At 38.4% G+C, this 16,222-nt stretch overlaps 1 protein-coding gene and 1 pseudogene across 9 annotated transcripts in view; both read right to left on the reverse strand.

The window, feature by feature from the left end:
• Positions 1 to 16,222, reverse strand: part of ACACA (acetyl-CoA carboxylase alpha) — a 280,609-nt gene that overhangs the window by 212,656 nt on the left and 51,731 nt on the right. For 5 of the 9 annotated variants that reach the window (XM_045773202.2, XM_045773204.2, XM_087854591.1 and 2 more), the window contains 2 exons: positions 7,134 to 7,180; positions 4,004 to 4,256 (listed from right to left, as the gene is read on the reverse strand). In XM_045773202.2, coding sequence (XP_045629158.1) covers positions 4,004 to 4,230 — 227 coding nt within the window. In that variant the 5' untranslated portion in view covers positions 4,231 to 4,256; positions 7,134 to 7,180. Of the gene's footprint in view, positions 1 to 4,003; positions 4,257 to 7,133; positions 7,181 to 16,222 lie in introns of those variants that run through there. The other 4 variants (XM_045773207.2, XM_045773206.2, XM_045773203.2 and 1 more) reach the window with 1 other exon arrangement.
• On the reverse strand, positions 7,187 to 11,781 carry LOC148107982 (ubiquinol-cytochrome c reductase complex assembly factor 2-like; annotated as a pseudogene).

The raw sequence follows: 16,222 nt of genomic DNA on the forward strand, positions 1-16,222 counted from the left end.
AAGCCCTTCCTGAGTGAACTTAATCTCTCTCTCCTACCGAAGCAGCAACCACTGTCTTAAAACCAGCTACAGAGCATCATATGATGGATTTATGTATACAAAAATAACAGCAATTACAGATTGTTCTCAAATGAAATCACCAACAACACGCTTGCTAAGCATAAAATGTTGGCCGTTTCATACTTTGGGTATTTATTTTAAGAAGTTTAAGGGAAAACTGAGATGGAGTTTCAAATACTGTAACATTAACTATGGGATAAAAAAGGTTTAAAGAACTCATACTATCCTAAGAGAGACCCAATTGTGAGGCTCACCTGTTTCCAACTGGACTGCAACAAAGAATTCAGTATACTAGTTGACAAAACGGATTACAATCTTTTTTGGTTGACAGTGTGATTGTGGGGTGATCTGGATTTACACTGCATTGTAAATATTCAGAACACTCTGACTTCAAGTGGCATCCCACAAGGAACAGATGTCATTATCCATGCAACTAGATAGCTCTATTATATGCTACCAAATCACATATAAGTTCTCAAAATTAAGATGCCTACATTGTCTTCAATGATCTTTCTTCTCAAATATTCAATTAAATATTAATAACGAGGTTCAGAAATATATCAGCCTAGCTGATATATCAATCCCTAGCTGATCTTATCTAAAAATAAAAAACCAAAGCACAGGTGTCTACAATGAGGCTTATATATTCCACCAAGCTATAACTTCTTTCTCTCTCTTTCTTTCTTTCTTTCTTTCTTTCTTTCTTTCTTTCTTTCTTCCTTCCTTCCTTCCTTCCTTCCTTCCTTCCTTTTTTTTTTTTTACTATAACCTCTTTCTTAGGGTATTATTTTCAAATGTTTGGGTCGTAAAGCTTAGATTGATTTTATTATCTCTACACCCAACATGGGACTTGAACTCATAATCCTAAACTCAAGAGTTGCATGCTCTACTGACTAAGCCAGGCAGGTGTCCCTGGGTCATAAAGCTTAGAAAGTGATTCTCCTTCAGTGATGTTCTAGAAGATATGTGCTGCAAATCACTTCCATCTCTGTAATGGTCTATTTTCTATTCCTGCCTATTCATCATGCCCACCAGACTTCTCATTTAGCATAAAAAAAACCAAGCCCTAAACTTGAGAGGACTCTCATCCCATACTATGGCAGTCACGTTACTTGGTTTTGGATGACCTCTAGTAAACACCTCTTAGGAATGCACCTGCCCTTTTAATCTACATGGCCTGTAGAAGATTAGATTATTCACTCAGGAAGGTAATCCTAAACTCAACCAGTCTCTAACTCTGGGTTCAAAGAGTGAAAAAGAGTATCTGAACCAGTATTTTCATTTTCATAGATGAGGAAAATGAGTCTAAAGAGGTAATTTTTATGAATTCTCTGTGGTCACATACCTAACTGGTGGCAGATGCAAGAACAGAGCTCTCTCTAATATCAAGTGAATTTGACTCAATTACCATATCCACAAATGACTTAGAAATGGATCAACAGAAAACATGTATTCTATTTTGGAACATCCAGTAGCTGAGAAGCAGGTGGGAACTCCTCCCCAGGCTGCTGATCACACTTCAATTCACTGTTCTGCCATGAGCTTTGGGGCACGAGTTTTGCAACAGTTAGGGCTTGCAAAACAAATTTTCAGGCACTCATACCACTGACCACACAGTCTTTGCAATAAGAAACATCAACTTTGGGAACAACTTGGCAAGTACAAGCTGCCTTGCAAATCATTGGCTGAGTTTCCTATAATGGTGTTTATGTCACCATTGCCAAACTCACAATTTCCTAATCCAACGAATGGACAGTCTATTTCACATGGTCTCAAAATTGGACAAATTTTACAAGGTGCTGTGTGGCTTTGAAAATTTAGATTTAGATTTAACCCGGTCTTTCTCTACAGGGGCATTATGACATTTTGAGGACAATTCCTGGTTATGTGAGATTATCTAGTCCACTGAAGAAGGTTTAGAATCATTGATCCTCTTGTACAGTAGTCCCCCCTTAGCCGTGGTCTCACGTTCCAAGGTTTCAGTTACCTACAGTCAACTGCCGTCCAGAAGCAGATGATCCTTCTCCTGACACATCATGAGAAGGTCAATAGTAGCCTAAAGCTATGTCACAATGCCTACATCATTCACCTTACTTCATTTCATCCCATAGGCATTTTGTCCTCTCACATCATTACAAGAAGGATGAGATTGGTGAGATGAGAAGGATGAGACTGGTATAATATGATTTTTGAGAGACAGAAACCATTCACATAACTTTTATTACAGCATATTTTTGTTATGGTTCTATTTTATTATTAGTTATTACTGTTAATCTTTTACCTTGTCTAATTTATAAATTAAACTTTAACACAGGTATGTACGTATATAAAAAAACACAGTATATATAGGGTTCAGTACTATCTACGGTTTCTGGCATCCACTGGGATGTATCCCCTGAAGTCCCATCAGTCACAACCCTCACACATTTATAAATGACCTCAAAGAGTAAGATATCACCACCAATATTAGCCTTCAGGTCAACCATTAAGTGAACTGTAAAGTTACAAAAAATATTTACATAAAACCTGACGCCTAAAAAAAAGACTTGAGCCCTTTTATCTGCCACTAAATACTGCCCTCTATTCCTCTTTTTAGCCCAGAGATTAGATAAAATCCTTTGTTCATCAACTCCTGAAAACCAGCTTTGTCTAAAGGAGCTATATAATTAAAACACTTTTACCATCAGGGAAGTAGAGTAGGAGAGTTACTGAAATGGAATCAGGGCACCTGACTTCAAATTCCAGTTTTCTGGCTATTCATCCTTAGGCAAGTTATTTCTCCTCTTTAAGCTTCAGTTCTCTCATCTACTTAAATAAAAGGCATTAGGCTATATTATCTCTCTGGTTCATTGCAGTTCTAGGAATCTGTGACATAAAACATAATTAACTGACTTAACTCTTTTCTTTTGACCTCCACATAGCTAAAGGGGGGTGACCATCGACACTTACTACCTCATCTTTCAGAAGCAAGGACCCCAAAGTCCCCGGAGAGTCACATTCAGCCAGAGCCGGTATGGGATTTTACTACACAGTCTATATCTTGAGTATATAAAAAGGACCTTAATAGTTTTATGATCCATTAATAATAGAAGCACCAAGATAATAACAGCAATAGCCACTCCAACTAATGTTTATCTCTGCTAAACCTATCATCTCAACCTTGGCTGTACATTAGAATCACCTGGATAGTTTAAAAAAAAAAAAAATGCCCCGGCTCCACACCAAGCCAATATAAATGAATCAGAATCTCTGGAGATGGGGCTCATTTCTTAAGACTCCACCAATGATTCAGATATACAGTGTAAACCAAGAACCACTAATTCAGGCCCTTTAATCCAAGAAATACAAAGCAATGACCAAAGGTCCGTATGTCACATACTGGTTGTATAATCAAATATCAATAAATAAGAATACTCCAGTGTTACTATTTACTAACATTCTCAACGGAATGGGATGATAAAGAATTCCATTTCTAGAGAAAAAGGGAGGTTTATAACAACCCTTTGTTCCTGCTGCAGGTTGTTACTGAGGACTGACCTTGCCAGAAATAGAATATACCTTTCTGACATGATAAAGCACTTCAAAGAAAGATTACTGTAAATTTGCCCAAACCTGCAAAAGTCCTATCAACCATTAAGACAGTTACAACCTTAGTCAAAGTAGTACAGAAACCAAAATTCCTCAACCTAACTCTCACTACTAGATGTCACTAAAAGACCAAGTATGTAGAAAGAACAGGAAAAAGTTGAGAGGACTATTTAGGAAAAGAAACTGTGAAAACTGCACTTCATGCAAAGTGCATTTACTCATCAAAGCTTCAAGTCCAGTGATGCAGGAAAAGGTGGTGCAATCTCGGCTAAAATTATTCTTGCTCTCTCCAGAACAAAATCAGTGAAACCAATAGGTCATGTTAAATAAGTGAAACACGAAATTTCTGCCTTACCTCATGTGTAAGGCCAAGCCATCCTGTAGGCTGGAGATCCCCAAATCAGAGAGTGTATCTGAGCCAACAGATGCCGGTGACAGAGAGCCCTCCTTCTCCTCCAGTAGATCCAGCTTCACCAGGTTGCTAATTTCATCCTCTGAGTTATCTTCAGACACAGAACCAATTATGAATCGGGAGTGCTGGTTCAGCTCCAGAGGTTTGGCCAAAGGGGATGGTTCATCCATTATTCCCTCAAAATGAGCTCTCAGAGCTATGAAGAAAATGAGTGAGAAAAGCAGGTTATGGATAATAACCTGTATCAGAGGACAACCACAGACTATACCTAATATCCTACAGCTGGCACTTGGAAGCAACGTATAGTTTGAGAACTAGCTTCTTTGGCTATTCTATTTCAGGGCCTCTGTTTTCTATAAGGGAAGAAAATCCAGATCACGAAAACCATGCATAAAAAATTAAAATTAGCTCCCTCTTCCTCAAAGAAATCTCTCTCAAAAAACTATAAGCCATTCCCAATCTCTTTACCAATTTGGTAATGTCCAAGAGATAATTATGGTCAATGGGAAAACCTCTGCAGTAGGTGAAAGCTGCTCATGATATTGTGACTTCAGTTGTCAGTTCCGGGGAGAATGCAGGAAAAGATTCAGGGAGAGTGGTGGTCGTTTCAAACTAGGTATTTAGAGTAAACGATACAACTATCACCTCGTTCCAACAGTACACCGTGAAAGGCTGTGAATTTTACCTAAGTGTATTTTTGTATAAATACATACACATAAAATATATTGACATTGATATATATATATAGGACACATATACATACATACATATATATACACATATGTATGTGTATATATATATGTATGTATGTATGTATATGGTCCACTTTAAAGTAAACTCCTTTTTTAATTAGAAAAAAAAATCTTTACTTGTCCTTATGAGTTTTGTCTTCAATTACATCTGTTAAAAATTCACCCAAAAATGTCTGCTCTTGGCTCTAATGTGCTGACATTGATAGGGAGAAAATGAATGTACTATCAAATTCAAAATCTATAATTAAAATAAGGGTCATCTCAATTAAGCATTAGTTTTCTAGGTATAGGACCTTATTAGTCAGAATTAAATATTTCCAACTACTAGCAAACAAAGACCAGGACAGTTCAAAGCCCGCAAGAACAATAAACACCAAAGCTAAAAGAAACAATATTTATTCTGTCATTCAAAAAATCCTATTAAAAAACCCTTCAGGGGCACCTGGGTGGCTCAGTCAGTTGAGCGTCTGCCTTCAGCCTAGGTCATAATCCCAGAGTCCTGGGATCAGGCCCGGTGTCAGGCTCCCTGCTCAGTGGGGAGCCTGCTTCTCACTCTGCCTGCGGCTCCCCCGCTTGTACTCTCTCTTTCTAATGAATACATAAAATCTTAAGAAAAAAAAACCCTTCAGAACTACACATCAACTTAGTATTGAACCTCTTGCAGCCTAACGATTTTAATTTAGAAAGCAATATTCCCAATACTGATTTCAAAGTGCTCTAAAAGATGGTATATCAATAGATACTAAAGTTATTTATTTAATAAATCATACTGTAGACTACTCTGAAGTTATAAGAGTAGGTAGAAAGTTAGATATTAGATAACAAAACATCGAGATTTAAAAATGTTTGGGAATCACCATTAAACATGTTAAAATGACACATGCACCATCATTCTTGTGTAGTTGTGAATCAGAGCCTATTCATTGTGAATCAGACCACTCTGAAGAACACCAAAAGGTACAGCAACAAAACAGTATCTGTAAATGATACAGCAGCGGTTCTCAAAAAGTGTAGTTTCCAGACCAGCAGCAGTAGCAGCAGCAGCACCAGGGAACCTTTTAAAAGTAGACTCTTGGGCTCTACCATACAGCAACTAACAGTATCACAATCTACAGGCTGAGGTCCAGTAATCTATATTTTAACAAGTCCTAAAAATTTGAGAACCACTCTGCTAGAAGAGTAAAACAGTAATAACAAATTGCCAGGAATGCTTAAAAAAAAATTACTTCTAGATATTTCCCAAGAGTGAGTTAGAGATTACTTCAGTTAACTTTTATTTTAAAAACTAGAGTCAAATATAAAAATGGCATGCAACAGGAAAAACGTGACATGTAAATTTACTATACATTCCTCCCTAGAATATTAGGTTTCTTTAAAATAATTTTTAAATGTCGCCAAATTTTATTAAGATAGTCACTTCCAGAAATCTAAAAGAAAACCAATCATTTAAAAAGAGAAAAAGGGAAGGAAGGAAAAAGGGAGAGGACAAATTGAGGGAAGGAGAGAAGGAAAATTCTAACAGATTGACCACTCTGAAGAACACCAAAAGGTACAGCAACAAAAAAGGCTACTTCTTTCACATTTTAGAGCAGTTAATCAAGTTAAGAAAAAAAAAAAAAGACAAGACCCCCCCACACACCCCACCACAGAATTCCAAATTCCATCTCAACTAACACAGAAAATAATGGCTGCCTTCTTCACAGGAGAAATAGATAAGGTATTCAAGGGCATGTTCTAGTTTATAGTCTCACTGAAATTAGAGGACTACACACAAAAAAATAAAATTCATGAGAAAAGAGCAATTCTCTGATTCCATGGGAGAAGAAGAAGAAGTGATTAACTAATAAATGAGAGGCTCCATAAGGTCAACTTCAAATTTTTCTTTCCTAGCCAAGAAGAACATGAAGGCAGCCTCCCCTGAAATGTTGTAAAGATTGGAAGCAGCTCAGTCGTCAGCAGCTAAAGAGCCTATCTACCAACCAGCAATTCTACTGAATGGTATTCCTGGGCACAAGCCTGCAAAGCACCAAAAGAGAGAGGTCATGTATGGAAAATCACTGAGTAGCTGTCCAGACACTCTGGAAGCTACTCCACAGCCCGTCCCACTTCCACTGATCCTAGTCCTGAATTAAAGAGAAAGAAGGGTGGAGTACTACCACTGTCAGACCATTCACTTCAGGTTATCCACCCCCTAAATCTGTTCCCTATGTTCTTTTGTAGAAGGCAACTTTTAACATAAATGCCTACGGTTTAATATTTAGCACATGAACATAAAATTTTTATCACACTGTAAACATGGAAGAATATTATTTGTAACTGACCTCTTATAATTCTTACTGTCTGAGCAGATATCCACCTCCAAAAAGAACTAGAGAGAAAGAAAGAGATTTGAAGTGTTTTTTTAAAGAAATCCAAATTTTAGCAATTCCTGTTTTGCTCAGCATAATACAAAACTGATAGTACTCAAAGTATCATTTTTCTGATCAAATCTATTATTTAATTTGAAGCATAAAGTTCAGTTGTTTAACTATTATTTGTTCAAATCTATAAATCAAAAGCATTACACAAAGACTTTGCTTTTTCATGAGAATATTAAACAATAATCCAAGCTTACCATTTCACCAGGTGCCTTTTCCATTTGTATACTTTGATGAACATATTCCAACCCTATGATATCCAACATTTCATCAAAAAAGAGGCAGTGGGGAGAAGAGAACCACTAGATCCCTTGGAACTCAGACTCTGATTATATTTCCAAATGGTTATACCCACATACAAGGTTGGAAGCCAGGAAGGGGACAGATCTTGGATTAAATTAAACTAAAAACTAAATCCAAATCCCTTTAGATCCCTAAAACTGTAAGGGATCAAGAAGTCTCTAGCTACTTCCCACATCCTAGGTTTCCTTCCATGCCCAACAATTTATATGTATCCAGGGCAAAAATTCTCAACTTTGATTACGTGTAATAATCACCTGCGGAGCTACTTATTTATTTATTTATTTATTTTAATTTGAGTATAGTTGACGCACGATGTTATATTAGTTTCAGGCCTGTGGAGCTTTTAGGGGGGGGGGAGGTCAGGCAGTTTAATTTATGATGGCAACTAGAAGACTCCACGCTTAGGAGCATGGGCAAGATAAGGACTGAGCCCATGCCTTCATTTCTCCTTGGGACTGCTGGGGGCAAACTTCTCCTGCAGTTTCTCCCACATTCCTTTATTCATTTCCTTTTTTTTATTTTTTTTTAAGATTTTATTTATTTATTTATTTGAGAGAGAGAGAGAGACAGCCAGCGAGAGAGGAAGCACAAGCAGGGGGAGTGGGAGAGGAAGAAGCAGGCTTCCCGCTGAGTGGGGAGCCCGATGTGGGGTTCGATCCCAGGGACCTGGGATCAGGCCCTGAGCCAAAGGCAGACGCTTAACGACTGAGCCACCCAGGAGCCCCCCTTTATTCATTTCCTTAAACTCTTCCAAGATGTCTGTGGACAGGATCGGCTGGGACTCTTCTGCAGACAGGCCAGTGAAGCTCATGTCTCTGGGGCAAGGGTCCTTGTGTTTGTAATAGTTTGAATGAAGTCATGCTAAGCTCTCATACACCTGATCACTGGCCTCAGGCTCTACGGTCTTGAGTATTCTCTCCCTCTGGAAAAGCCTGTGCTATTCCTCGCCCGTTTGGTCTCCTCCACTGGAATTCCTCAGAGTTTTAGGAAACGCTGGCAGGGGCTGGCCTCCATTTTGGGCCACACCATGGCACTTTTTAAAAACATGTATGTCTAAACTCTACCCCAGATCTACCGAATCAGAATCACTGCTGGAGGCCCAGAAATCTGAATATTAAGTTTCATGGCTGACTGACACTGATACATATCCAGGCTTGAGAACCACTGGCAGAGGGTGGAGAAGAAATCCAGACCTTCTAAGAGAAGACCTCGAATGACAAGTGACAGGACTGGGGACAGTGCAGGTATGTTAACGGGGGAAGCCGGATTTACCCAAATACATAGTTTAAGCTAGTATTATTCCCTACAGTTATGGTAGGGAAGGGGGGCGTGAGAAGAGGAAGGAAAAAGGAAGTAGTTTCGATCAGATGCAACCAAAGGTGCAGTGGAGCTGGAGTCAAAACCTGGAACTCAAGATCAAATTCTGACTTTGCCAAATATTGGCAGTGCAAACTTGAACGAGTCACTTAACGTCTCTGATTCTCATCATCTGTAAAAATAAAAAGGTCATATGTTACCTCAGGGGACTGCTGTGAAGACGGAGAGTATATGCAAGTCTTCTGTAAACTATGTACTAGACCGAACTATGGGTTACCACCAAGCGGAATACTAAGAAATAAAGTTAGAAGGTTACAGCCAACATTTTAAAAATGAAGGGACCCCTGGCTCAGTCAGTAGAGCATGCCATTCTTGATGTTGGGGTTGAAAGTTCAAGTCTGGTGTTGAGCACAGTTTACTTAAAAAAAAAAAAAAAAACAACTCATTAAACATGAAATAGAACAGGATGCCTGGGTGGCTCAGTCGGTTACGTGTCTGCCTTCGCCTCATGACCCTGCTTCTCCCTCTACCCCTCCCCACTGCTGGTGATCCCTCTCTCTCACACACAAATAAATAAATAAAATCTTTTTTAAAAAATGAAATAGAACAGAAGATGTTAAGAGTACACCATAATTTATAAGGATGAATATTGTTTTGTGCATTTTTTTTTATCAGTTATATGTATGTCAAAAAAGTCTTAGAGCCACAATGAATCCTTGCTCTCCTGCCTCCTCCACTTTATGCTCTCACCAGAGAGCAAACACGGTGACTTAATACCTAAACCAATGGTTCTTAAACTTTCTTAGGTCAAGACACTATTAGAAATCTGATAAAAGCTATGGACTCTTTCTTGACAAAAATTCACCCTCACACGAAATTCTGCTTGCATACAAGTTTAGGACCCCCAAAGCCTTGCCATGAATCAGGTTAAGATCCTTTTCTCTAGAAAGAAGACAAAGAATGGAGGTGATCTCCGGGGAAGGCTCATATAGCTACTGTCTTACCACCTCCAAAAGAAGGCCTTTCCCCAGACAGAGTGGTAGCACAGTCTGCTTATCTAAATAAAAATTTTCTTCATTAGATCAAACTGTTAAATTCTCTTTTATTTAAAAAAAAAGTGTTTAAAATGTTCTTGAACTTTTAGTTAGAAACTCTTCAAAATATCTGCAGAAGGCCCCCTATGTGCATGAAAATGGGATAAAGCTAATTACAGCTAAGGCACTTATTTAAGAGTCAGCCTGCATTTCACTCAGGGATATTTCTCTAAATAAAACAATAGATTTCACCAAACTTATTTGTTTCCCTTGAACTCAAGTGACACTATTTTCCAAGTGATTCTAATAAAGAGGCATCAATTAGTTTTCATGGTCACTGATAAAAGTATCCAAGCTGGGGACACCTGGATGGCTCAGTCAGTTAAGCATCTGCCTTTGGCTCAGGTCATGATCCCAGGGTTCTGGGATCAAATCGGACATCGGGCTCCTTGCTCAGTGGGGAGCCTGTTTCTCCCTCTGCTTGTGCTCTCTCTCTTTGACAAATAAATAAATCTTAAAAAAAAAAAAAAAAAGTATCCAAGCTGACACAACATGTCCTTGCCATTTAAGTCATAGTAACTTCATTTAAATTTCTTCAAAAAGAATCACTTAATTTGCCTTTTTCATTTTTATCATTTTACTGATGAACTTTTAAATGGATTTTAGTATTAATTCAGTAACCATAAGAGAGTTTTTTAAAGCTACATTTTATTTTCCTGCAAGTTTTAAATTTTAAAGATTTTATTTAGTTTTAGAGAAAGAGAGTGAGTGAGTGTGCACGAGCATACAGGTGTGCAAACGGGGAGAGGCTGAGGGGGAGAGAGAGAGGGAAAGAATTTCAAGCAGACTCCGAGCTCAGCACAGAGCCCAACTCAGGGCTCCATCCCATGACCGCGAGATCATGACCTAAGCCAAAGCCAAGAGTTGGACACCTAACCAACTGAACCACCCAGTGCCCCAAGTTTTAAATTTTAAAACAAGCACTTGTGTCCCAAATAGTGAGATGGATGATGTATACTAAAGGGTAAAAAAGATTTGGTCCCTGGCTAAGATGCTACAGATACCTAAAGAAACAGACAAGTACAGTAGTGTAAGAATCGCTAGGTGTAGAAACACGGTAAAGAAAGATACTTTATCCAAACTTGGAGGTGGTAATGGGGAGGACAGGGATCAAGGAAGATTTCCCAGAGTGGGAAGACATTAAAGATGAAGAACTGGGATATAAACAAGGACACAGAGGAAGGAGCACTCCATGTAGAAGGAGCCACTGAAGAAACATCCAGAGTGTAGAATACAATGACTTATGAGAAATACCAGACCTGAACAGCTTCAAGAGTTTGAGGTAATTTCCTTCAAGAGCCAGCTGGAGACTTTTTGGTTTTTTTGGTAAAACAAGAGTATATTTCCTTAGGGTAAAGTAGAGAAAATAACACTGTGTAATTGTCTATTCTATTCTTCATTTTTCAGCCCAGGGATACAGAATATTTTTCAAGGATGAAGCTGGTGAAAACTTCTGCATCTTTCAAGAAATCTTTAAAGAAGCCTCACCAAACTTTTGGATAAAGATGGTAGGTTCGATACATATCCATTTTGCTCCTGCCGAAAATCCTACTAAAAAAACAAAAGTAAAGGGGCGCCTGAGTGGCTCAGTCAGTTAAGCATCTGTCTTTGTCTCAGGTCATGATCCCAGGTTCCTGGGATTGAGCCCCACGTCGCTGGGCTCCTGCCTCCCTCTACCTCTCCTTCCACTGGTGCGTGCTCGTGCTCACTCTCACTCTCTGTCTCTCTCTCTCTCATGCTCACACTCCCTCTCTCTCTCAAATAAATAAATAAAATCTTTTAAAAAATTAAAGGAATTTTTTTGAAGTATAATTCACAAAAGACCCCCATCTCCTCCCCAAGCCACACACACACACACACACACACACCCCGGTAAAGAAAGTCAGGGGAGACAACAGCAAGATAATTTTCTTGGAAAGCAGATGGAAACATGCCAAATGACTACACAAACCTGGGAAACTAAATCATAAGCCATCTGTGGTAAACTCATAATCAGTACACTTTATATCAAAGAATCCTGAAAATGTTCAGAAAATGGAAGTCAATGATGGTGCTAAAATAAAGAGGATCTAGTTGAAATTTTGTTTCAGAGGCTTCAGATCCTTTGATTTTTTAAAAAATATTTTATTTATTTATTTGACAGAGAGAGAGAGACATCCAGCGAGGGAACACAAACAAGGGGAGTGGGAGAGGAAGAAGCAGGTTCTCAGTGGAGGAGCCCGATATGGGGCTCGATCCCAGGACTCTGGGATCAGGCCCTGGGTGGAAGGCAATCACTTAACGACTGAGCCACCCAGGTACTCCCAGATCCTTTGATTTTCTTCCCAACTAGTAAAGCCAGGTGTCTGCTGCTCTACCATCCTGATAAGAGATTAGAGATTTATTCTCTAGAGAGGGTTAAACATGAGGTTTCCAGACTGGGGGATACCAGCAACAGTAAAGGGGAGAGCACCATGTTGAAAATGGAGAAATTAAGTATGCATATTGAGTAAGAGCTCCCAGCCTTCTTTCCCAATTTTCACCAACCAGGAGGGAAATGAGAAGATCATGCTTTGCAGAATCTAACTAGACCAAGGGGGAAAAAAACCTCAAAAAATAACGCTGGAGTTAGCTAATTAAGATGTACCACCAGATCACCCTACAAGGAAGTTAATGGTCAACCAGCCTCATTCACATTCTCATAATCTTGAATTAGCTTTTCAATCACCCTCTGTTAAAATTAAGCAGACAATTAAAGATTACTATATGTTTGAGAAAAACCTCCAACAGGAAGAATCAAAAATAACTACCTGTAGGAAAAAAAAAAAAAATGCAACTAGAAGAAAGGGATTATGTGGAAATAGAAAATGTTAAAAATTGGTGTGGGGAGGGCGGTGATATGATTTTGTATGTAGAAATGTTTTTTGCAGAAATAGAAAAGCCTGTCTTAAAATTCGTATGGAATTCCAAGGGACCCCCAAACAGCCAAAAAAATCTTGAAAAAGAACAAAACTGGAAGACTCATGCTTCCTGATTTTAAAACTTACTACCGGGACACCTGGGTGGCTTAGTCGGTTAAGCACCTGCCTTCAGCTCAGGTGATGATCTCAGGGTCGGGGGATCGAGCCCCATGGCCGACTCCCTGCTCAGCAGGGAGTCTGCTTCTCCCTCTCCCTCTGCCCCTCTCTCCGCTCTCTCTCTCTTTCAAATAAATAAATAAAATTAAAAAAAAATTTACTCCAAAGCTTAATAATAAAAGTATCAACATAAAGAAATATATACAGACCAGGGAAACAGAACAGAAAGCCCCAAAAGAATGAGATCTTGCCATTTGCAACAACAGGATAGACCTAGGGAGTATAACAAAAGGTAAAATTAAGTTAGAGAAAGACAAGTACCATATGATTCCACTCATATGTGGAATTTAAGAAACAAAACAAATGAATTTTAAAAAGAGACAAAGAGGAGCACCCAGGAAGCTCAATTGGTTGAGCATTTGACTGTTGGTTTTGGCTCAGGTCATGATCTCATGTGTCCTGAGATCAAGTCCACATAGGGCTCCAGGCTCAGGGCAGGGTCCTCTTGAAAGAACCTTGAAGATTCTTTCCCTCTGCCCCTCCCCCCACTGGTGCTTGCTCACCCACAAGCTCTCTTTAAAAATTAATGAATCAATCTTGAGAAACAAATAGTAAAACAGACTCAAATACAGAGAAGAAGCTGGTGGTTGTCAGAGGGGAGATGGGTGGGAGGATGGGTGAAGTAGGTGAAGGGGATTAAGAGAACACTTATCATGTTGAGCACTGAGTAGTGTTTAGAATTGTTGAATTATATTATACACCTGACACTAATATAAAATTGTATGTTAATTATACTCCAATTAAAAAAAGAGAGAAAGCCCAGAAATAAACCCTCCCATATATGGTCAAATGATACTTGACAAGGGTTCTAAGACCATTTAATGAAGGACAGACTTTTCAACAAATGGTCCTGGGAAAACTGGATCGCCACATACAAACAAATGAAATTGGACCCTTCCCTAACACCATATTAAAAAATTAACTCAAAATACATCAAGGCTATAAATGTAAACCTAAACCAATAAAACTCTTACAAGAAAAGGACAAAAGCTTCATAACATTGGATTTGGAAAAGATTTCTTGGTTATGACACCAAGAATTAGCTTAAGAAAAGAAAAAATAGACAAATTGGACTTCTTGAAAATTAAAAAAAAAATTGCACATCAAAAGACACTTATCAACAGAGTAAAAAGGCAAACCAAAGAATGGGAAAAAATATTTGCAAATCATGTATCTGATAAGAAATTAATATCCAGAATATATAAAGAACTCCTAAAACTCAAACCCAATTCAAAAATGGCCAAAGGACTTAAAACGAAATTTCTTCAAAAAAGATATATGAGTGATCATTAAGCACGTCAATATGCTCAACATCACTTATCATTAGGGAGACGCAAATCAAAACTACAATAAGATACCAACCCATACCCATCAGGATGGCTACCATCAAAAAAACAGAAAAAAGCGTTGGCGTGGATGTGGAGAAACTGGAACCCGTGGGCACCATCAGTGGGAATGTAAACTTGTACAGCCACTAAGGGAAACAGTATGGTGGTGGTTCCTCAAAAAATTAAAAACAGAATTCCCATAAAACCCAGCAATTCCACTTTTCGATATATACCCAAAAAAACTGAATATAGGCTCTCAAAGATATATTTGTATATGCAAGTTTATAGCAGCATTATTCACAATAGCTTAAACATGGGAAAAGCCAAGTGTGCACTGATGAATGAATGGATAAGCAAAATGTGATATATATATACAATGAAATATTATTCAGCCTGAAAATGGAAGGAAATTCTGCAATATGCTACAATGTGGATGGACCTTAAGGACATTATGCTAAGTGAAATACATCAGTCACAAAAAGACAAATGCTATATAATTCTACTTACATGAGGTACTTAGTCAAAATCATATAGACAGGAAGTAGAATGGTAGTTGGCAGGGGTTGGGGGAAGAGGAGAATGGGGAACTATTGTTTAATGGGTATAGAGAGGTTCAGTTTCACAAGATGAAAAACGTTTTGGAGATGAGTGGTAGTAACAGGTGCACAAGGTTATAAATGTATTTAATACTGAACTGTAAATCTTTAAATGGTAAAGATGGTAAATTTTTTTTAAAAAGATTTTATTTATTTATTTGATGGAGAGAGAGACAGCCAGCGAGAGAGGGAACACAAGCAGGGGGAGTGGGAGAGGAAGAAGCAGGTTGCCAGCAGAGGAGCCTGATGCGGGGCTTGATCCCAGAACGCCGGGATCACACCCTGAGCCGAAGGCAGATGCTTTAATGACTAAGCCACCCAGGGGCCCCAAGATGGTAAATTTTATATGTATCTTACCACAACAAGAAAAATTGAAGAAAGAAACACCTCACAGGTTACATATTAATTGCAAGGGGGAACAGGTACTTTTACGATAGAGAAATATGGTGATCACTTTAAGTGTTTAAGTATCACCACTATTAGGACAAACTGACATGAGTTGCCTCCTGACGTGATGCAGCTAAAAAAAAAAAGTCAAATGCTCATGTTCCATAGTAGGACATCAATAGGAAATGCCTAAAAAATGAACAATGAAGAGGTAGCAAGACAATGTTACATACAGATGAAAGGGTATAGTAATATATCACCTAAAATAAATGAAAGTGGGAAGGGGTGAGGGAATGCTGTTTCAGTGTAACAAACTTTGTAAAACGATAAGACTTTTTAAACTATGTACATGTATAACTTTGATGAAATAAAAATGTAGAAAGTTCATCTTATACTGTTAAGCAAAGAAACAAAAGGTGAAGAATGGTGCGTAAAGTATGCATAATTTATATTTAAAAAATGGCAGAGGGGGCTAGAATAGATGAGCATGTTAATTATCTCTGATAATTACTAAGAAATTAACAACTTTAAATTTAAATCGATATGTCTGAGAATGATTGAGAAATTATAATAAGAAATTAAGAGACACCTGGGTGGCTCAGCCGTTAAGCGTCTGCCTTCGGCTCAGGTCATGATCCCAGGGTCCTAGGATCTAGTCCTGCCTCGGGCTCCCTGCTCAGGGGGGAGCCTGCTTTTCCCTCTCCTCCTCACTTGTGCTCTCTCTTTTGCGGTCTCTGTATCTCTCTAATAAATAAATAAAATCTTTTACAAAAATTAAAAAGTTTTTTTTTTAAGATTTCATTTATTTATTCGACAGAGATAGAGACAGCCAGCAAGAGAGGGAACACAAGC

Source organism: Ursus americanus, chromosome 23 (assembly GCF_024610735.1).
Source record: "Ursus americanus isolate L20-20 chromosome 23, mUrsAme1.1.p, whole genome shotgun sequence".
Lineage (NCBI taxonomy): Eukaryota > Metazoa > Chordata > Mammalia > Carnivora > Ursidae > Ursus > Ursus americanus.